General features: G+C 34.4%; 1 protein-coding gene across 5 annotated transcripts in view; it reads right to left on the bottom strand.

The window, feature by feature from the left end:
- Positions 1-24,286, bottom strand: part of REPTOR (repressed by TOR) — a 95,685-nt gene that overhangs the window by 14,006 nt on the left and 57,393 nt on the right. For all 5 annotated transcript variants that reach the window (XM_089088356.1, XM_089088353.1, XM_089088355.1 and 2 more), the window contains 5 exons: positions 21,230-21,431; positions 17,005-17,696; positions 8,024-8,271; positions 4,412-4,516; positions 1,872-2,064 (listed from right to left, as the gene is read on the bottom strand). In XM_089088356.1, the coding sequence (XP_088944482.1) occupies positions 1,872-2,064; positions 4,412-4,516; positions 8,024-8,271; positions 17,005-17,696; positions 21,230-21,431 (1,440 nt within the window). The remainder of the gene's footprint in view (positions 1-1,871; positions 2,065-4,411; positions 4,517-8,023; positions 8,272-17,004; positions 17,697-21,229; positions 21,432-24,286) is intronic.

Below are 24,286 nucleotides of genomic sequence, written 5' to 3'. Positions count from 1 at the left end.
ATCGGTCTATGTAACACTTGCTGCCAAATATGGGTGGCCACTTCCTGCATGGGTTTCAAACACACTTGACGCCACTCAAAATAATCCTGAGTAGAGCAAGCGAGGACAGGCTGTAGCATCACCAAAGACCAGCTTTTATCTTTAAATGAGGTGTCAAAGACTGCTTTTTTTTACAAGTGAACTCACGTCCTTTAGGGGATAAGAATACATTTCCCTGCTTCGTTGTCTCAAAGCACTGTTACAAGTGTTTCTTATTTTGCTTGAGGGCGCAAAAAGCTCCAATAGCTCTTGATGCATTGCAAATTTTAACTAATTTCATTTTTCGTTTATTTTTTTAACATCGGTGAAAGCTAGTTGAAGCCATAGTTCAAGCTTATAATGAAGGCACCAAAATAAAGTTAATCCTGCCGTATTAGAACAATAATATGCAGTACCTTAAGTACAGCTTGTTATAGTAAGATATTTTTAAGACATTTATTTCAAAAAACGTCTATCACAAGCCCCGAAGGACCGAGTTCGCATTTCGGAGTCATAAAACCAAAAAAAAAAAAAAAAAAAAAATCATAAAAAAAGCACAACAACTAAAAAAACTGGCAAAACAATGCCAAAAACGGCAATATCAGAATGGCGAAACCATTCATTACTAAAAAAAAAATTAAGCGGCAAAATGTCAGATAGTTAAAAAGGAAAAAACTAAAAAAGAGTGAAATAAAATTAGCGTTAAAAAGGTTTAAAAGTTACATATAAAAAGGGAGAGGAAACAAAAAAGATCGAACAAACATAAAACTTGGGTATCACCAGTACCAAAGAGAGAAAAAAAAGGGAAAACTTGCGGTTTATTTTATCAGTAATGAAGGGTACAAAGGTTTTTTCATACCTAGAGGTCAAGCAACGGATAGGGGACAAGATAGGAACGGGTTCAGAAATAGCACATGGCAGGTGGTGTCTGGATAGGGAGTGTATTTTTGGGGAAAATGTTTTCCGTGCGAAGGTTTATTATTGCATTATTTTGCAAAACACAGGCACAACGTTCCTCTCCTGTGCTCAAGAGTTTTCAGTTTAGCTTTTTTCCGTGCGAAGGTATATTGTTGCATTTTTTTTGTAAAACGGAAGCACAACGTTCCTTTCTTGTGCTCAAGAGTTTCCATTTTGGCTTTTTTAGAAGGAGGGATTATGGTACCATACCTTCTTTAAAAATTATTCTCAAGGCTCTTTTTTGAATGGATTCAATTTTTTCTGATTCATCACGGGGGATAGTAGTTAATTGCATGAAGTGCTACGGAATAAATTTTAAAATTAGAAACCTCCTTTCCTTAGACCTTCGTCTCTAACTGATGTTGCTATACATAAGCAGAAAAAATGGCTCTAAATAGCCTGTCTCTTTTTTATTCAATTATGGCAATAACTTTAAGTAAGCAAGGTAGCATGATACTTAAAAGGTTTGTTTGAGACCAATTTTCTACCAAATCGATAAAGTCAACTTTCCAACATTTCGTAAGTATTAGCGTCAAAGGACTTAAGTTAAAAATTTGCAATCCGATACACCTTTGCCCAAAAATTAAAGATTAATATCGATCAATCACAACAAGATCTTACCATCGAATTATAAGCAATTATTTTAGCTGGTGATTTGGGAAAGTCCACGCTAAAAATGATTAAACCACGTTTTCGATCATCAAACACACAAAAAAACGTAAATACCATCAAAATCAACGGACTCGGTCGAGGGACTTTTTCACCAAAATGGTTGGTACACTGGATCCAATTTTTTTTCTAATATTGGTCAATGTATTTGGCTTCTGGATGGCTCATATCACCTTTCATAATATTACCATTAAATACAATTCTTATTAAAATCTTATATTTATTACCTATGCTTAACTCCTTCAACTTGGACATCAAAAACTGGGTCTTTTACGGAGTCCAAAAAATGGGGATCACCTAAGTCAGTCTGCATCACTACTTTTCGCCCTTTTGGGCCTTTGGATTGAACGTTGTACTGCCAAAAATATCTTTCCTTCTTCCCTGTTGTAGACTTCCGACCTTCTGTTTCAGAGTCACAGTCTAAAAAAGAAATATATGGTGTCAAACACGGTACAAATCTACATAGCAGGATAAGGGAGGCAATTGTCACCCCTAGATATGTCCTAGAGTAATAGGGAAAACATCTGGGAAAGGCTAAAATCAAGGTCGTGTCCAGGGGGAGTTCTGAGCCCCTTTCCTTCAAAAATATTTTGGTCCAATTCGTAAAACGTAACAAAAATGCATATAAACAAAATCATTGACGAGTTCTTTTAAGTTTTTTTTTTGTAACTTCCTCCCCCGAACAAAAATCCCGGATACAACCTTGGCTAGAATATACACACACACACACACACACACACATATATATATATATATATATATATATATATATATATATATATATATATATATATATATATATATATATATATATATATATATATATATATATATATATATATATATATATATATATATATATATATATATATATATATAGGCCTTAAATATGGATTTTTTTTATGACCAGAAAAATCCCTCCACTTCATCCTCACACCAATATCGCTTTGACAATTTGGGGATGGCTCTGCTTCTCCCTTCATCTTGACAATTTTGGCTGTTAACTCATATGTTATAAATAGACATATTAATAATAAACGGTTTTTAAGCAAAGAATCAAGCTCATGAAACGATTTTAATCGTTACCTAAATTTCTAAAAATGGAATTCTGGATAATTACATATTATGTTGAAAAAATAAGAAAATCAACACTTTCAGCAGTGCTGGTGACTTGAAATAAAATTAAAAAATTAGGACAAAATCAAAAACTTTAGTAAAAACTGGATTGTGTAGCTGGTTCTTTTATTTCTACATTATTTTTGTAATGCCTTAAGTGCTATTCGACACCAATGTAGATAATACTGTAACATTTATTATCCCAAACATTTACCATTAAAGCTAAATTATTTTACGCTAAAATAGTCAACCCTGAAATTTAGATCAGATAGCCCATTTTCATTATAACGATAGATAATACCCTACAGCCCGCTATTGTCAATAAGCCAAATTATATATATAAATTCTACAATCCATATATATTTCGTAATAATTCCAGAATTTCTCAATTTTGTGTCAAATGCAACATCAAATGCAACAAAATGTATTTATTAGCTATTTTCCTAAAGCTTACTTCTCTCTGGAGGACTGCTAACTGCTAAACTTTGTCCGGCACGCAGACAGCCATGCACAGCGTTTTATCCTGAGGGCTATGGCCCTTCTAGAGTATTCAGGAATTAAAGATTTTGGGTCATACAATAGCCCTTAACTTCCCAGATTTATACATGATGTTGAAAAATAAAAATAAAATAAAACAAAAACCAACCGAGATGTAGCACAGACTCTGGTTATGGACAAAGGTGCGCGCATGCACAAAAATGGGGGGGGGGAGACATTAACGGATTATGCCTCGGAGGTCAACAAATAAAAAAGTTTTCAGGTGCAAAATTTCCCAGTTCATCTAGGAGTCTTTTAAAGCGACCTTAAAGGTGGGGTGAAAAGACCCCTTCACCTTCTGTGTACATATGATTATGGGCCTTCCATCATGGATGGGCTCCTTTATATAACTAAAGTATTATGTTAATATTCAATTCAATTCAATCATTGATTACCCACGACTACAAGAGAACAAGTTGTACAAGTGGAGTATAAACATAATAATAATAATAAAAAAAAAACAAAAAAAAAACAGCATCAACAAAACACTAGCAATTAATTTCTACTAAGAAAAAACTGCAAAACACCATGGTCAGGGCCAATTTTACAAAATGCATCTGCAGAAAGCTTTCTGTGTAGGTCACCGAGCTTTTGAGTTACATCGGTAACATAGAATTTTTTAACTAGATACCGATTTCTAGTCCATGGCGGCAGAGAAAGAAGAAATTTGCAAAATTTGAAGTATTAACTTTAATCTTTTTCAAATCCTTTAGCTTAAGAACAGAATGAACACCCGAAAAATAGAGTACAGAATGATCAGAAAAAGTCGAGAATAATCGCCCAAGATAATATATGATAATTGTCCTTTGGATGAGGATTTTAGCTAATTAGGATAATTCAATCACCCTTCAGGAAAAATAACTTTTAAGATACCATATAAGATTTGGTTATACACAGAAACCGAATGCATGCGAATAAAAGATTAAAATTTTCTTTATTAAACGGATTTACTTCTTCCTCCTCCTGGTTACTTCTATGAAAATGCTTAAGACCGTAAATCTAATTAAATTTTCACAGAAGACTTGTGACATATTGTTTTTCAACGATAGCCTTTCAAAATCCATTGACCGCCTACGTGGCTTCACTGTGGAAAAGAACAAAAACAATTATTCACCTGACTCAGTTTCAACGTCGTCATAGTTCTCATGTTCACTATCATCTTCAGAGTCGAATCCTTCATCATGGGATGCGTCAATAGATGTTGGAGAAAGAACACTTCCTGTGAATATAAATGAGGGTTTAAACGAATGTTGACATACCAATGTTGTATCTTTAAAAAAATATGTATAGAATGATTTAATTTACCGAAGGATTAATTAAATTGCTTTCCCTTATACAGGAACTAAGACCAAACTGAATATCCAACAACTAAAAATCCATACAAAATGAGTTAACCAGCGTTTGAAAGTTTTTTGTTTTTTTGTAATGGCTAAAACAGGGTTTTGCATCAATGTCGGCTTACTCCTTCCTAGATACATTCTATTTTCTTGTCCCACTTCCAAGCAAAATAGAAATGGCAAGTCTGCCTCTAGAGCTGCATTGAGATATACATTGGATACGGACAGGACAGACACAAAAATATAAGAGCGATCTTGAAACTATTAAAACACTTTACAACTTGAACAGACTAAAAGGCATACCAACAAAGTACTTCAAAACTAACCAAATTCATTTTAGTTACTACTTAATAACCCATTTTGTTGTGCATATTTCCCTTGTTAGTTTTTCCAAACAAAACAGCCTTCTTGAACGAATTAACAACAGACACGTTTGCGAGGTTGGGCCAGGAGGGCTCTGCTTCCACAAATATCTTGTGACTTTTACATATTCCCAAAATATTTTGAATGCGTTTCATATAGCTTGCTTCTTCTGTACATTTTTGACAAATCCTGCACCCCCCCCACCCCCAAAAAAAGATTCCTGTGTACATGTCAGGTCTAGATCAATTGGAGTGCAACCATTCATTCTATCAACGTTCTGTGGTCCTCCAGGCACTCCAAAAGATGTTACTCCAGGGGTGAGATGACCTATAGAGGCACAAGGACAATGGCCGCAAAATTATGCAAATATCTACTGTAGAACACAGCTTCTATAGATAAATTTTAGAAAAATATTACACCTCACTAAATAATTTCTTGGACCACACTGCCTTTTTATTTACAATTGTAATAAAATTATATTGAAAACGGGGAATATTTTTAATAAGACATTGAATTGCTAATAGCCCCTTTCAACAAGGTCCGTATAAATAACTTTTAGTGAAATTCACTGTCTTTTTTCAGTGTCTTGTTAAAAATATTTATCCGTTTCATATTGTCATTACGATTGTTACACCTTACTGAACTCAAGAGTCATGTAAGAATTTTAGATCTGTATCCTTGAAGGATCCTAAGTGGGGTACTTTGGTCCTTACATTCTCTGGCATTTCATTACCAACTCCAACTATGCACAAAGAAATATCGTATCTTTACCAGCTAATGACCATTCAAGGAATTTTCCCAAGGGATTAAATATTAGATTTCCACCAAAATTGTAATTTAAGCGTTCTTGGGCTTATTGATAAGAAACCTGAGTCAAATATTGCATGTTTTGTAAAGTTGATACTTAGAGAGTTTTTGAAGTCACTGGTTAAAAATGAGGCACCAATTGCAATATGAGGGCCCGAAAACAAAATACGCTATGTACGTAGGTACATTTTCATAAATGGCATCTTCTGTCTACCAGTTTCAATTCAAGGATTTCAAAGGTTGTTGATTACAAAGCTAATATTGCGAAATGGAAATCCAAAATCAATACACGGTATGTACATTTCCCCGAGTCGGGTTTGATTTTCACCAAAGTTCGGATTGTAGGGTATTGGGATTGAAGGTTACACCATCCTTTTTTGTGACAATTTCTGTCCGTTTTAAGTTTACCTTCATTTTTATTGTGATTTCCCTTAATTTAAAATTTGCTATTCTCCTAAGGCGTGCATGGATGCAGACTAGCAACGAAAGTTGCAGAGCACTTCATACTCATCTTTTTTAACCATTAAGTAAATTCCAAAAGTATTTAAAAACGCGGAACAGCCATGGGTAATCAATTATGAAGCCACTGACGCAACTGAACCTAGATATTACTTTGGACGGCAGGATTGAAATTTTAGTCCCCATACTGTGGTATGGCTCCATTTAGTTCATTAAAAGTCATATTGAATTGGGACTGGTCCGTAATGTTTCTACCACTGAATCGGTAGAGAAACAGGGCCAGATGATATCGGAATACACTTCTTATATAAAGAAAATTTCTTCTAGGAACTGAACGATCCTCATTTCAGCATTTTTGAATGGTCAGCTTTGTATGAAAAACCTCTCATGGGCAAACTCCGATTCCACGAGAAGTCTAAGTATATGCTTCACCTGTATACAATGCTACACATACAGAGAAGGAATTTTCTAAGTTGGCCAATATCGAAACCGAACTCAGGAGTTGGCATCCATACTACAACTGTGTGTTTGATGGTAACTGTCGAACGAATTTGAATCTTTACAAACGAAATTGAATCAGTAAATTTCTACTTACTCAATTTTGGGTTTAGTAGTCTCAACTAATTTAAGGCATAGAAAAAAAAAAAATGGTTTAACTGTACATAATTATAATCAATAGAACGCCAAGTCGTTACAATACATTCATGGTTCCCAGTGTGGGCGGTATGTCCCTCACTCCATACTTATCAACGTCTTAACTAATCCAAACGTTAGTTTTTATTGTTATATCAAAGTATTTTACGATCCTTTTTTATTTGTGATAGCAAGGATTGGGCGAGATTGAGAAGCGAAAATTCCCCCTTTTATGGACTTTTAATTAAACCGCAGATGACCAAAATTTAAAACAGCGAATTGAAAGAGAAAATTCGCCTACTCTAAAATGGTATTCAGAGGTAGAATGGTTTTGGCCCAGATTTTATTCCGTATCTAAATTTGCTAAACCAAATCTATCAACTGTTAGATTTGTTTAAGGCTAAATCTGGTTCCCAAGAAATTATTTGCCTTAAACACTGGGTATTCAATGTTCCATAAAGATACGAGGAGAAGAAGCTATTCTCTAAATTTCGAGAGCTACACTAGTAGTCTCTTTACAGTAATAGATTTATTTTAGCGTTGCAATTAAGGTACTATCTACTTTTTTCAAGAGAAGCACTTATTTTAAACTTTAGAAAAAAAATATATGAAAATTCCGAAGCAAGTATTGCAAATGACATATATGTCAATAATTTTATTTATTTCATTCATTTAAATTAATCTTGAAAATTACTTTCTAAATGAGAAATATTTTCCAGGTGCTCAGACGAAATGTTTTCTCTGGATAGACCATCCTTATATTCATTTTAAGTATTTTTGAAAAAGAATAAGTTTAATTTTTTTACAGGGAAGACATATTTTTATGGATTAGGTCCAGACATTTTCCTGCTTCATTAAAAAGCTTCTCCTGGACAACAATATAATCAATCGCCTTCCGTATTGGACATAAAATGAGATAGGACTAGAACTTACTTGCCGTCGTTTGGGACTGGAAAGCATTTTTTTTTATCTCCAAGAATCAAACAAAAATTCACACGTTTTAACCATAGAGAAAACCCTAAGAAAAAGAAACAACTGACCAAAACCTGTATATTATTTTTATATGGTAAACAATGAGAAAACCTCTCAAGTTTTAATTTCGATAAAAAGAACATAAAAAAAATTACCAGAGAGACTGGAAATGGAATTATAGTCACCGGCAATAGAACTAGTAGACAATAAATGTTGTCGTGGCTCTCTTCTTTGCCAGAAAATATCAAGTCCAGTGTGAGTAGGGGCAGATGAACAGAGTCTGCTTTGCGAGGAACTAGCAGGATTAATTGGAATACCCTGATGTTGAGTCATTTTTGAGGGACCTGGCGAGGATATTCGTCCTGTCCGAGAAGGTCCAGGGGAGGGACTATGAGTGCTTGACCTGAGAAAAAAAAGAAGCAAATATTACCTGTCGCCACAGAAAACCTCAATTAGATATTCCAAAGCCAAAACCTTTCTATTACTGTGTATACAGTAATAGACCCTTTGTCTTTGGGACCTTAAAACCCTTTGTCTCCATAGGTATGAATTTGTTTAAAGGGTGGTATAGTTGAGTCACTCTCAGGTTTGCCCGGAACCCGTTTTTCCTATATATTTTTTTTTGTTTTGTTTTGTTTATTTATTATTTATGGGATGGCGGCGGGAAGTTTTGGAGTAAGTGAAGTATTGATTTTTGGTTATTGCGACCAGGAGCCGAGTGAGTGTAAGATTTTCATTTTTTCTTCTTTTTTTCTTTTTCTTTCTTTCTTCTTTTTCTCTTTTTTTTCTCTCTCTTCTTTCTCTTTAGTATGTTATTATAAGTGTTAATTTTAAGAGGGTAAATACTTCCGAACAAGCGTTAGCTTATGGAAGGTCATTTGTTTTTTTTTGTGTTGTTGTTTTTGGAATAAACCCTTATCTTATCTTACATCAACTTCCCACACCACACAAATTCATGCATACGGTACCTGTTATGACTATTCATTTTGCTTTTTTTATAGTCTAAATTTGCAATAAATCGCCAAATCCTTTATAACTCAATGTAGATTTCTCCATCTTTCTCCTCTATTTCTCTATTGTTGTGTTTTTTGGTTAATATCGGTTTTATCACGGTACTTTCAATCTGACAGGCATTTGAAGCCCATATTTATTTATTTGCAAGTTTCTTGGGATAGAACTAAATTACATTTAGTTTTGTGATTTGTAGTGTAACAAGAAACACAAGTTTCTTGATTTACATTTTTGCTTGTGATAGTATTCTAGGAGTAAATATTTACTTTGAACCATGAAATGAACATAGTTTTTAAGACAAACAGAAATACACCTAAATAAAATTGAACATCACTTCCCTTAAAATATTAAATTGAACTCTAGTTTTTATCATTTTCCCAATCCAGGTCACTCTTACTTCAACCAGCTGGTAGGGGGCATGTGTTCTCTCATAAGTCCCCCCTAAGAATTTTAAAAATACCTTTTTTTTGGTATTTTAATTGACACACTTAAAAAAGTTATAAATCCCCCCTTGATTTTGAAAACTAAATTTTGCACATCCACCCTCTAAATTTTCGTCAATAAAAAGCATCGTTACAGATACAATTAAAATCCTTCTTTATGAAATGTATGTCAAATACCAATTGTTTGTTTGCAAAAGTTCATTTTCGCTTGATCATTGGAAATGGGATTAACTACCAGCTTTTTACTAAATTCATTAGCTTAGAGTATTAGACTAAAAATAACTATTAAAATTAAGTTTTGTTTAAACATTTGTAATTGATAATTCATCATGGCCTTGTTTGCATGGATCATTTTCCTGTAAAACAAAAAAAAAAAAAAAAAAAAAAAAAAAATCAGCCAGAAGCAAAAAGTGGAATCGCAACTTAAAACGAACCAAAGTTTCACTTGTGGGCTCATGCAGCTTGTATCAACAAAACAAGCAGACAGACGATATTCCCTTTTATTAGTAAAATAGTACAAAACTATTACTTTATTTAAAAAGATACACAAACAAAATCGTCATTCAAGGAACAAAAATAGTAGAACAATAAACCATTTGAGGATATTTCTGCAAGGTTTGAATTTGCTTAACTGATAAAACTTCTTCTTAATCAGCACAGTTAAATGAACGGCTGTTTTCTGTTTTTAAAACTATTTGCTGGCTGCTATGTAGACAAATCCAAAGTGAAGCTGTTTTATTAGTGTTCGACTATAAACTAACTTAAAAAATTCGCATCAAAACATGAAATTCTCCCCCCCCCCCTTTAAAAATGAAATAGCAAAATTTCAGGGTTTATATTACGGTTGATTACGTCTTGATTTCCAGCAATACTAAAATGTACTTTTTTAAACTGTTTTTAAAAGTATTTGCTGACTACAATGCAGACAAATCCGAAGTGAAGCTGTTTTATTAGTGTTCGACTATAAACTAACTTAAAAAATTCGCATCAAAACATGAAATTCTCCCCTCCCCCTTTAAAAATGAAATAGACAAATTTCAGGGTTTATATTACGGTTGATTACGTCTTGATTTCCAGCAATACTTAAATGTACTTTTTTAAACTGTTTTTAAAAGTATTTGCTGACTACAATGCAGACAAATCCGAAGTGAAGCTGTTTTATTAGTGTTCGACTATAAACTAACTTAAAAAAATCGCATCAAAACATGAAATTCTCCCCCCCCCCTTTAAAAATGAAATAGCAAAATTTCAGGGTTTATATTATGGTTGATTACGTCTTGATTTCCAGCAATACTTAAATGTACTTCTAAAATTTATGTTGCTAACCGGTGATATGACGACTGATAACGCCAATGAATTGCCTTACAAATGAGTGTTATTTTTGTATGCAGCTCAATTAATTTTTATAATTTATTTTTCTGTATTGGTTTTTCATAGAATTATAACTGTAAACTAAAAGTTATCGATACCTTGGCTGTTAAAAACTATTTACCACCTCGTATATTAGTTTATTATTTCTCAACAGTCTGCTTACTGACATTTTGGCTCCTAAAACAACATTCTTGTTTTTTTGCATGGGTCAGTTTTTCCAGTATGGCACTAATCTTGCATAATCTTGTAAACATAGGGATATATCACCACCCAGTTTACGTACGTTAGTTTTATAGATATTAGTAACATAGACTGAGAAAAAAATTTATAGTTAGTGTCAATTTTGCTCTTTACTTCTATCAGAAAAGCAATTTTTTAATCATTTTTTTTTTTTTTGTTTAAAAATACACAATAAACCTGATACACAATAAACCTGACAAAACTTCCTTAACTTGGCTAATAATACAAAAAAGGTCAATGTAAGCTCTGTGAAATATATTATCAACTCAAGTTCTAGTTCTGACCTCGTTCACACTTACCCACGAATATTTACTACTCCTAGGGTCATCTTTATAATATAACCAGAATGTCCGGCAAAATACAAAATTAAACTAAAACCTACTATGATTACATGGATGTAGAAGAAAATGTTTATTTTTCGTGTTGGTTTTTCTTTTTTTTGCAATTTATACCCGATTGAGCTCATTTGTTAGCTATTTGTAACAAAACTAACTCTCTTGCATAGAATCATTTGATGATCCAGGAATTACGGTACAGCAAAGTTAGAGTTCAACTATCACGCATGATTGTTACGATTTCATAACTGAGGAACAAACGTATTATTCTCCAATCAAAACGATTAAAAAAAGACTTGGTTTGTTACCTAATTATATATACCAGCATTCAGTATTTAGGCTCCATTTTCTTTTCTTTGAAAACAAAGTGGCAGGCTAATGAAGGGTATCCTAAGCGAACACTATCATCTGAACTAGGATATCATAATAAATTATTCTAAGCTAACATGAATAGGATATCGAGCCTTAATTCCATGTTGCATACATCCAATCAGGTTTACATTTATATCAGCAATTCCCCCAAACAAAATTTTCCTTGAGAGGTACTTTAGCCTTCTCAGAAAATGTCACGATAACAGCAGTAGCCACAGGAGCTACAACCTTATAAAGGGCGAAACTCAACCCGTAGAAACCGAAATTTAAAGAAACTGTTAATGCAAACAAATTCATAATTGACACTAATTCAAAAACGGCAAATTTTATCCATATTCAATAGAACAGTGATCCACAATTAAAAAAAAAAAAATATTTTAAAGAATTCTGGAGAATACCCTGAAACTCAAATATGATTTAAATCGAAATAAAAAGTACGTAAGTGAGAAAGCCACCCCAGATGTCTACAAACCCTTTGAAATAAGAGGTATCTGAAAAAAAAAGAAGAAAAATCGCATGTTTACATGGATAGCACTGATGTGTCCACATTTTTTTTCTTTTTTTTTCTAGGGTCAATATAAATAATGGATGGTTGTTCAGAGATGAAAGAGGGCTAATAAGAAAACTAATGTTAAATACCACATAATTTTTGTAAATCAGCACTAATAGCATCCCTTTTGAGTTTAAAATTTAGGTTAACAAAAAAAAAAAGAATATTACAAAACGCCTTATGGATTAACATTACCTATTTTTTTTTTTTTTTTTATAACGATAACAAAGCGAAACATGTTAACTAAACAGCAATTTGTTCTATTCAATAATAGTAGCCATGAACTTTGAAGGACAAAAAAACTAAACCCAATTTCAGGATTCGAAACCATTTGAACCTACGTCAAAATAGTTCGTCCCTGCGGCTTTAAGAAGATATCAATTCTTAGTTCCATATGGCACTGTCTTATCTGGCGGCCCATATATGTATCTAATAAAGTTTATACCTATACCAGGCATTGTCCTTAATAATATCTTTCTTAAGAGGAACTGACTAGTTTTTTAATTCCCTTAATTTTCCATACGTTCCATCCGACAATCCGTTTTTATACGATGCCCTCGTGAAAAAAAAGCTTCAGTGCCGCCTATGCAAAAATACTATCTTCCTTTTTTTTCTAGAAGGGAGACTGCAAACCTTTGGTTAAGGGTTCTCCACTGTGGGGACTTCAATGGTGTATTTTATTTCAATTTGGCGTCACGTTTAAGGGCTTTCAGGCTCTTTTTCGGAATTCCAGAAATTTTTTCTTATAATTACCAATTATTGCTGAGTTTAATATGGATAAAATTTACCATCTCCAAATTAATGTCAACTGGGATACTTCTCACAAGGCTGTTTCTTCAAAAATACATGTTTTTTTCTAGCTTTAGTTAGTGAGGATCTTGGTTCGCACTTTACAGGCTGTAGCTACTGCTGCAACTATGATGTGTGTCAAAATCGGTGCAGACAACATAAGCAGGATGGTTGGAGCAAAAGTAAATTGGGGAACGTATAAGCAACCGAGTATTTTTTAGAGGAGTAAAATTCAGAACTACACCAGGAATTTGCTTTTGCTTGCTTTCTAACAAAGCAAGCTTGCCCACAAACATAATCCAGGGAAGTGGACTTGGTACTTAATGCAGGGGAAAGGTGGTGAAAATTGGAAAAAAAATATAAATCTTTAGAAGGGCGGAAAAATATCACTAAATTTAGCATTTGTTGCATATTTTTGATCTCCCAGGAGGGCAAACGGGAAAGAAAACTTCTTTTCCCTCCTCTGTAATCTCCCTTGCCACATGGTAAAAGAAATATGCTTATTGCCTGAGCAGGGAGGGTTGTCTTTAGGTTTCCTATGGATGTTTTTATTATTTTTCCAATCTTCATAGTTTACTAGTCTCTTATGCATACATATCTTGCCTTGCTTCACTGAAGGCTAGAATGGAACATACCCACAATTTTATTGGGGGGGGGGGGGATATATTTGAATAACTGTCAAAAATCCCTAGAGAAAATGAAAAGCCTTAAATAAATTTCTGAGGTTTCTGAGCTAACTTCCTCGCACAATAGAGTTTATAAAAGGAGAGACGCAAAGACTTGCGTCAATGCAAAAATTCTCAATTCCAAAGTACAAAACGTCTCAATTCCATTAATATTTCAGATAATTACTGAAAATAACCTAAATAGTATCTTATGCATTGATAATTTTCAAAGCTCTTTGAATATGTACTTTACAGTTAGGAACAAAACACATTAAAGGCATAAACAAAGAGTTAAGAAATTGACAAAGAGTAAGACCTCCCAGCACACTTCAGGCTCTGTCATTGCCAAGTCAAAAGATGCTACCTGACGAAGCAATTGCTTTTATAAAATCCCCGATTACAACCACAATTTATATAATTTTCTTATTTAAATATCAGTTTAACCTAAATTGTCATTCGTAACTAAGGTAGTAAAACACCATATCAATAAAAATAGGCAAAATGCATCTTTGGGTGTTAGGATGAAAACGCATCATCAGGGTAAAATCGTTATATGTTTTTTTCGTCGGGCAGGGATACAAATATCTAATCTTGTAATTTTTGCATAAAGAAAGTCTAAAACGTTAACCATTATACTCTTGCCATTTACACGTACTACATCACAAGCCAAAGATGACAAAGCACAAGTCAGGACTCAATGGATCACAAATTGACGTACGAAGCTAAGAGAGGAAAGGAAATAATATATGATAAATAAAACCAAAAAAGGGTGAGAAAACGAGGATTTTGTCAGCCAGTGGTAAAATATGAAGACGAAAAACCAGCAAATATTTCGACTAGGACCTCCGCCAAGTCTTCCTCAGTGCTAAAAAAAACAAAAAGAAAAAACCCTCAAATGTACAAAAATTCTACCCCAGGGGACGTTCAGCCCAAAATTTTTATTGTCGGCATAAACTCCATTAAAAATATATATCGTTACGTCCTATTGTAGCAGGTTCTAGTTTTCCATCTACAAGTGTAGGAAAGTTCTTGGCCACGATTTTCAAGCCTCTTTTAAGCACACAGAAATTTGATATGAAAAATTACATAGATCTTGTTGAGAAGTGAAAATTTGAAAGTACAACAGGAAAAACCATCTTATTTAGTTTCGATGCAGTTTCTATGTACACTTCATGCGATGTCCATAAATGTGAGCAGGCCTTACAAAGAAAATTAGAGGAAAATTCTGCTTGGTCAGATTACAAAACTTTGGAAATTGACACAATAATGACGCTAGTTCGTCTTTGCAACAAGTTCTCTTCGTATTTTAAGTTCCAAGACAAATTTTTCCTACAAATTATGGGCCTGTCCATGGGCACTGTATTATCTCTTTATTTAGCAAATGTCTACATGTATTACATAGAACAATCTGCTTTGGATAATTTCCACTGAAAACACTCCTTCTAGTTTCTGTTTGTTGATTACATTCTATATGTTTGGAAGCATGGACAGGACTCTCTTGGAGATTTTTTGGTACATTTAAATTCTTTTGATTCACCAGTTCACAATGGAACTAGAAGATTCGGGAAAGCTGCCTTTCTTGGATGTTTTGATTATAAAAAATACTCCTAGCCTTGAATTTTCAATATACAGAAAGCCGACCCATAATGATTATTATCTACATTGTTATTCACATCATCCCCCCTCTGTGAAAACACGAGTAATGGTCTCTACATTTTACCGAGTTTTAAGACTATATTGACGAAACCACGAAAATTTGGAATTGAAATATATCACAGATATTCTGACCTGTAACGACTACCCTAATAACCTCACTTAACATATCACAGATAGACCATAAAAAAAGATAAGACAACAAAATAGGTAGCCTGTCCCCCTTGATTCAGTCGTTCCAGCAATTGAGAAAAAAACTTTCACCACTCTTCCATACATTTCAAAACTTAGTGATAAACTTGGAAAAATTTAAAATAAACATAATCTCTCTGTTTCTTTCAAAAATGGACAAAAATTTGAACATTTTTTCAACTGAAGAAAAGATGGAACTGACCATGCGATCGATAATGGTGTTTACTAAGTGCCGTGTTCATGTGGGAAACGCTCAGTTCATCGGAGCGTCCAACATCTAGGTAAATACCTGCATGACCAGAGCATTTCACTAGATAAGTCCCGAAAATTGAAAAATAAAAATGAAAACTTTCACTCTTCATTGGCACAACATGTTTTCGAAAATCATAAACATCTTATTCTTTCTAAGGAGGCAAATTTAATATCTACTGAAAATTGTCTACCGAGATCTTTCAAAGAGGCAATTGAGATAAAAAAAAAATATATAAACAGGAATTTGGCTTTAAATAGGGACACCGGAGACATTTTATTAAGCCCAATTTATAACAATTTAATACTAAAAGACTCTTTTGATATTTGCACCCAATCAAATTTAAGAGAACCTATTAACAAATCTAATGAAAACCGAAATGGCAGAAGAGCAAAAAGTATTGCGAGGCAAAACATCCTTGCACAATCTCTTCGGTAAAATCCTTTTTTTCATTGGTTTCGGCTTTAGTCTTTCATTAAGTGTTTGTTCAGATCTTGTAGAGTGAACTCTAAAAGGTTAGATTCTTGAAGGTTTTTTTTTCTTTTGTTTTTTTTTTAGCACTGAGGACGACTTGGCGGAGATTATTGTAAAAATGTGTGCTGGTTTTTTGTCTTCATATTTTACCATTAGCTGACAAAATCCTCTTTTTCTCACCCTTTTTTGGTTTTATTTATAATTTATTATTTCCTTTCCTCTCTTAGCTTCATACGTCATGTATAGCCAGCGTGGTTTTAGAAAGTATTTGGATCACAAATTATCACCCAAAACTCCTACTCCAGTACTTTATCGCTATCTTGACGTAATTTAAGGTAATTTTTTTTCTGGGAAATCATTTTTATTTTTGCAGCCACCCCTGGGGTCCCAACATCCTTTAACAAACATTTTCTCGCTCAATTTTTAGCATGACGACCGATTTAAGGGCTTTTTTTCACCACAAATAATCCTCACTTCACTCAAACTGGCCTCAGTCCCTTGTCATAGATTTTTTTTAAGACTATGCTTACAGTAATGCCCCTCGTCCAAAATTGTTTTGCATAAGATTCACGTTCCTACCTTGAACAGTTTAGCTGACACACACCCACGCACACACTAGACTTGTTGACTACAGAACAGTGTTACATGAGAAATATTTACCGCTGAACAGTTTTTATAAAATCCATTTCTTTTTTAATTTGGCAGCTATGGACTGCAAATTACTCTTTACTAGATTGCAGCTATTGCTGCAACCATAAAAAAAGAAGAGATAACAAAGAAAGGAGTAAAACCTGTGGCTGACAAATCCATGAAGTGTATTGGCTCTCTGTCGATACCTAGAGCTTGAGCTCTGATTTCTTGATGTTGATGCTGGCGGCAGTCCGAGAGGGCTTAGTGGACTTGGTTCATGTCCTGGTGAACGCCTATAAGGCATGACACTGGTTGGAGGGTTCAAAAGTGAAAATTTTGGACTTGAACTTAAGAGCGTCTCTTGCGTTGAGTTGGTTTCCAGCGTTCTTTTACGATTTAATAATTCACGAGCACTAAAATTCATAGTAGAATTTAGAGGGGACTGCCCGTTTCTAGATGGTGAATTTATCGAATGTCTTTGTAAAGCCTGCTGGAGGCTTCCAATGCTCCCGTGTCTTGGCCGAGGATTATCAGGGAGTTGGTCGAAATCTTGATAATCACGTTGCAATTCAAAGCCTCGTTGGTCAATGGTAGCCAATTCAGGCATTTCGTTCTTCTCGAGAAGAAGTGGGACATCCTGAACTTTGTCTTGATTGCGCAACTCAGCCGCAATTAGTTCTTCAGCATTACGTAACGTATCAGCATTATAGGATTCAGAATCACCAGCATCTATTCGTTCTAAGTTTGGCAAATCCATAGGGACAAGGAATTCTTCCAGGTTGAAATCAGAGAGGGCAGCATTGTTTAACGAAGAAAGTGTTGGTTCTGGTAGGTAATTCTGATTATCTGTCATCTGAAACGAAAAGACATGGCTCGTACAAAAAATTCTTGTTCAAAGAAGAGAGAGAGAGAGAGAGAGAGAGAGAGAGAGAGAGAGAGAGAGAGAGAGAGAGAGAGAGAGAGAGAGAGAGATAGAGAGAAAGAGAGAGAGAGAGAGAGAGAGAGAGAGAGAGAGAGAGAGAGAGAGAGAGAGAGACAGAGAGACAAACACACACACACACACACAGACACAGAGACACAGAGAGAGAGAGAGAGAGAGAGAGAGAGAGAGAGAGAGAGAGAGAGAGAGAGAGAGAGAGAGTAGATATACATAGTGTCTTCCCAACACTGGAAATTTCGGCTTGATCCTCCCAAACCGTTCTCGATGGATTGCAGATATACTATTATTCCATATACGAGGGGGGCTGCCTCTCCCTCCCTTAACAACCGCTGTTTACTATAAAGTTTGCAAAGTTGTCTAGGGTGCATAGGACAGTAGTGTCTCCTGACCCGTTTCGTCACTTTAAAAGTCACTAGATCAGCGAAATTACGATCGGCTTGGTCCTCATCCCAGTCTTAATAGAATGTTAATGGCGTGAAGAAGCACGGCGGAACATGGCACGACATGGTGAAGCAGGACAGAACAGTGTGAGGTCGTGGCAGGAAAGATCTAATCAAGCTTCAGCGTGAAGAAGAAGGGTTAAGAGGGTAGCAGTTCTCCTATTGTGGTTAGACCATTTTCGTTCGTTATAAATTTTAACCCCGTTCTCTAATTTTAGAAGAAAAAATAGTTTTATTTATGTTCTTACTAAAAACAATAATGTTTTGTTTGTTCTTTAGGGTTTATTCAAAGCAAGGCATTTTTCGGTTTTTGCTGGAGGAAACAAGATGCTTTATCACGCCTTCTTTGAAATTTGTATTCTTGATAAAACTTCATTGAAATTTGTATTCTCTATAATAATCATGAATAATAGAAAAAAACTGGTTTAGTAATCACTTTAATACATGCCGAATTTGGATTCGATCCCAAAAATTGAAGTTGCGCATCAAGTTAGAAAGAACCATCTTTGTATAAAGGATAGAAATTGATAAGACTTTCCTTTTGCCGCATGCTTAAAATGTACTGTTAAGTCCCCGGTGTCTTAGCCAATTCTTTTTTTGTGACCTCTTAGGTTAGCCTGATGCCCGTGCCACATCATAGTCACGTCCATCGATAAAGAAAGTCAAATATCATGAATGACAATGCAATTTTCTTGATTTTACCGTCGCACTTGTATTTAAAAAGCAAAAAATAAAAATTGCAAGAAATTAGTTTAAAGAGTTTGCACCAACAGTAGTTTGTGTCCAACTGTCCTCTACTAATACTAAGTCTTCTTAACTTTTGTCAAATTCCTCTCCCAGACAGAAAAACCGCTGTTCTAAGTTTCCATCTTTTCTAGTTTTAAAAATTATGCCTTAAACCATGACTCTGATTGGTCAGTCAAGAAATTTATGTTTGAAAGTTGAACAATGTTCAACTCGACAAATTACGAACGGCGAATGTAATTGGTGCTGTAGTCGTGCGTAATTTTGATTTTATCGACAAGTGTGACTATAATGTGGCACGGGCATGAGACAAATGAGAAGTAGCAAAATAAACCATTAGTTCTAAACGTACAAAAATACGTTTTCACGGTTTGTACACCCTGCTCTATCTTCTCCTCAAAAGTGACAGATGAACACAGTAAACAGGTACTTAGCGCTTTAACATAGCTCTTAAATGCAAAGAGTGACATTACATATTAAAACCAATATAAATTACTCAGAATAAGAGGGGCTAGGGTGTCAAAACCCATAAAATCCCGCTGTTAATGCCAGGATTACTATCCCTTTACTGAAAATCGATATGCTGCTCCAAATAAATTTAATTAAGCACATTTAGTTTATAAACTCTAGAATTAGATTGCACCATTAAAATATGCATTGTTATCAATTGGGCACAAGGGACACTTCTCTTTTCGGGGCGTTATCAGTTTGTTTTAGGTGGTAACATCTAGCTATACTTCTATTTGATTTTTTTTTTCTTTCGACTTCAGATAGACTTTTTACTTATTTAGATCTCATTTGAAGCACGATATTGACAGACCACAAAAGAATGCATTAGCCTATCTACCAGGTCGTTAGTATTGACAGTTTGATTTTTGCTATATTTTTTAACATGCTCGAGGCCTACCCTCTATAAAATCCTAAAATTTACCAAAATTAAATATATACTTTTTATTCCTATTCTGCCCATTCTTGTTTTCATAATTTAATGAAAACCAGACGTCCGGTTTGAAACCAGGTTGTCAAAAATTATCCATGTGTTGACCATTCTCTAATGTCCTTCATATATCCATACTGTTTATATATATATATATATATATATATATATATATATATATATATATATATATATATATATATATATATTTGGTGGGGATTTGCTTACCTCCCCTGTATGAAGAAGTCTTGCATGCGTCCTTGACTGCAGCCATATATCCAGTAAGCTAACTATTGGATTTAAAATATGCTTACACTTCACACAAAGACTTTTTTTTTTACTTTTATTAACACAATAAACAAAAATATAAACGATTACAGATATAAATAACTACGCTAGGGAAAAATTCAAATTTTGATAACGCGTAGCAATTAACTACATACAAATTCCTAAAGGCAAAAAAAAGCCTACATAAATATTCCTAGAAACATCCTAGACAAATTAAAACGGTAATAATAATAACGATAAAAAAAACTCAGCGAGAAAGTATGGTTAGCAATTGAACAGAAGAGGTCCATGCTTGAAATAGCAAGTTCTTTATTTGAGAGAGCCCTTATTTGTATACACATTTTAATTTATCGAATCAAAGGAACAAGCAGATGGGTAACTTTGAAAGGCCAACAAAAATTAAAACAAATAATTGAGTTATACTTAACTTCCGCCCCCAAGGCTAGAGTGTTATTTGCACTTCCCTCAAAACGATGTATATTTTGAACATTATTATATTTTGTTATCTCACCATTACAAAGACCAAAATACTAATTAGGCTTCCCAGGAAAAAAAGAGACTCTATAGAATAAATACATCTGTGACAACAAGTTTAGTTTTTTACTTTAAAAGGACACTTAATTTGCTCTAATATTTTTTTCTTTTTTGTTGCAATTCATCTAAAATTATAAATAGCTAGATATTATTCCAAAAATGTAAATTGGCAATTTTTACAGTAATCTGTTTAGTTTTCAGTAGAGCGCAAATACGACTCTAGCCTCAGCATGGGTTTCAGGGTCGGCAGCCCCAGTTTTTATTTGTATTAATTTCTGTTCGTTTTATGTTTGAATTGTTAAATGACTTGATTTCTGGGTTGCGTTAAGCTTTAATATAGTTGTTTTACTTTTCTTTGCAAAACTTATTTTCCTTCAGGAAACACTTTTAATCTAAAACTAAAAGATTTGGTATATAATATTATGGTTTGTTCAGGGATAAGAAGAGAAAAAACTTTACGGCACGTAGTAAGAAAACGGAAATAGCTTATTATATCTCCTTACCTGTACACTGTCATCTTCTTCAATGGGGAAAATCTTCATGTTTTGATCCAAATCCTCGATTTTTACGGGCCTGTTGATATTTGACCACATTAAGTTTGGATCCTGGGTTATGTATGATGGAAGGTTGGCGTAGTTGCTAGAATCTTCGTAGTCCATTGTTCGTCTATTGTTAATAGGTATTCCGTTGATAGTTGCATCAAACCTGGAAATAAGAATATATAAGACTGATCTCAGTCCGGCAAAAACACGTCTCAGAGTTAAGACCAGGGTTGCCACGCCTAGTTATTTAACACTATTTATAGTGATTTTTTATGTTGCCTAGAAAAAAATCACTGAATCAGCACATAAATCACTATATTAGTGAAGAAAATCACCAAGTCAACTAAAAAAAACACTAAAATCTAGTATTTTTCGGTCGCAACCCTGGTTAGGACAAGATGAAACAGCAAAACAAATTATACAAAACAGAATGTAAAGACAAAACAAAATCCAAAGCTGGCAATGTGTGAACCTAATGCGCTCGAATCGTCATTTTACCATGCTAATCAGCACGGTGCTTAAAATTAGTACCAATTCGGTTACATTCCACGAAAGAGATGCAGGCTTCTGTTTCAGAAGTAGGTTTTTTAAGCTATCAGCCGTCCTAATCACAACCCCGTTTCCAGTTATAGTCAACATCTGGGTAGTATCCAGGAGGAGGGGGGCCCTCCTGGGGACAGACATAAATCGAGTGTGGTATTACTCTTAATCGGAGTTACCCTTAATGATGGTGATTTTGTTCGTTTTCACTTAGACTTTTATTATTGATTTTGATTTATGCTCATTTTAGGCTTCATTCAGAGTAATTTCTGGTAGCTCTATGCTTGACCGCCCTTCACTTTCTTCGATTTTTTATTTATTTAAGCGATAAAAAGGGCAGATTTTTAGGCAAAATCAAAGTCTTCTTCCTACAGCAGTTGGATTAATATCGTAGAATAGTCAGTAAGAAAACTGTCATTTCGCCGGGGAACTCTAAGCGACATATATTCTGGGCTTAAAGAAACGAAGTTCAAAGGACATGCCGCCTCCTCCCTGATCTTCACCCTAAAGTTTAACAGCAATAAGAGAGGAGCTGTCATCCTCTCAGCATACAGATTGCATGCTTAGTCCAAATATATCTCAACAAATGAATAGAGATCAGGTGTTGAATTCCGCTCAAGATTTATCCGAAGCTACTCCTATTGGAAGCTTGAAAATCGTAACCTAAAAATGCTTCTTTTGAGGCTTTGAACCCCCCCCCCCCCTAAAAAACGGATGCACATATATGTGCCCAAACAGCTGGGGAACAACAGTGTAATACTCAATAAACGTGTGTTTTACTAGATTAACGGTCGGTAAAAGCGGTTAATTTTTTTATAGAAACCATTCATGTTTGGAGACGAATGCACCGCCACGCGCGCCAGTATGCCCTCTGAAACTGGAAGGTCATTAAAGTAGCTTTCCGATAGCTATAAGCAATAATAAAAAAAAAACATACAATAAATAATTTGTGCTCAATAGGTAAGTTGAAAACCCCTTCCACGAGGAATTTGAACCTTTATTAAAACTGGAAATATAACTTTTTTTTACTCTTGCCTCAATCAGATCATGTTGCTGGTGTCAAGCTCAAGGCAAGGCGCCAAAGAGGACAAACATCCTTTTAAAAAGATCGAACGAAACTGGTTGTGAAGGTAATTGCTCGTGAAAATTCAAAATCGTCGCGTTTCATACAAGTCAAACTGTATCATTAACATAGCAAGCAGTAATCTATAATAAGGAAATTTACAGGAAACCTTTGTTAACTTCCTTCAGTAAACTGATCTTTTTTTTCTCCTATTTAGCTTTGCGTTGCATAGGTAATTGGCTAATATCAGGAATTTATTCAATAAAACGCGTGAAAAATCTAAATGGAGCCCGGTAATCAAAAAGTTTCGTGAAATATTTTCTCTGTCTCTTTCTCTAGGGGGTGGATTTAGGCCTAAGACGTAACCGTTTGAACACTGAACATCCAAAAAATGTTCTAAGAAAAGCAAGAATGCCCTCTGTTATCATCAAGGTTAATGAATAAATCATCCTTGACCTTATAAACCGGGGACAGGGGAGGGGGCAGCGTCTTAAAGTACATTAGCTTTCCTTTCTCCTAGACTTTCAAGATATGAATGATTCCCCTGCCTGAAATTTTAATTGATGTATCTACATGATTTGAAACTTTAGAACAGATCAACGTAAAACAAAATCACATTTTTGGGCTAAGAATCGACAAAACTGCATTTTTCTTATAAAATTTATTGTTCTCGCGGATTGAAAGATTCAAGCCAATAGGAGGAAAACCATGTTTGGTCCATTTTAGGGTTTCACGAACCGAAACCAAAAAAATTTCATTCTTTGGTTTATATGGTCCAGTATACATGCCCGATAAGTTGCTAGCCGGTTGCAGACAAGAAAGAACTTAGGCCCATTTTGGGCGTTATAAATCTTAGGAATTTTTTCTCAAATAGCTTTGCCTTCATAGTCCTTAGGCAATGTTTTTAATGTATTTGATGTTCCCTTTTCTTTATCTAAATTAAAAAGCCTGTCATTGTAAGCCAACCTGAAAAATAAAAAAAAAATATTGGCCCGGTTTCAAATGTCACATATATATAACTAATCTTCAAAATATTCCTGTTTTCATTCAGGTCTATCTAGGCCATTGTAAATGCCTTGTAAGTTCCAAGCCAACAAGGAAAAAAAATCTGGGCCCATTTTTCGGCGTCACAAACCAGTGTAGCCAACATTAGATTTATATTTGTTTTTTGCATAAGGGTCCATCTGACCAAGAAACTTATGAACGTCATTTAAAGCTGATTGGAGAGACAAAATATATGGCCCCGTTTTTGTGCGTCTCAAGTCTTTTTGTCAGGAATGATGAAAATACATGAAAATACACAAAAGTATTACAAGTCTAAGATTGTCGGGAAAATGTTTAGATCCCATTCTCGGGAGAAGTTTTTTCTGAAAGAAAAAATTGTTGATCCTTTTTCGGACAAACTAATTGAACAC

The sequence above is a fragment of the Artemia sp. Qi Xiang Cuo genome, chromosome 4, assembly GCF_049724085.1.
Source record: "Artemia sp. Qi Xiang Cuo chromosome 4, ASM4972408v1, whole genome shotgun sequence".
In the NCBI taxonomy this organism is placed as follows: domain Eukaryota; kingdom Metazoa; phylum Arthropoda; class Branchiopoda; order Anostraca; family Artemiidae; genus Artemia; species Artemia sp. Qi Xiang Cuo.
The sequence above is the reverse complement of the archived record's forward strand: the minus strand, read 5'-3'. Positions and strand labels throughout refer to the sequence as shown.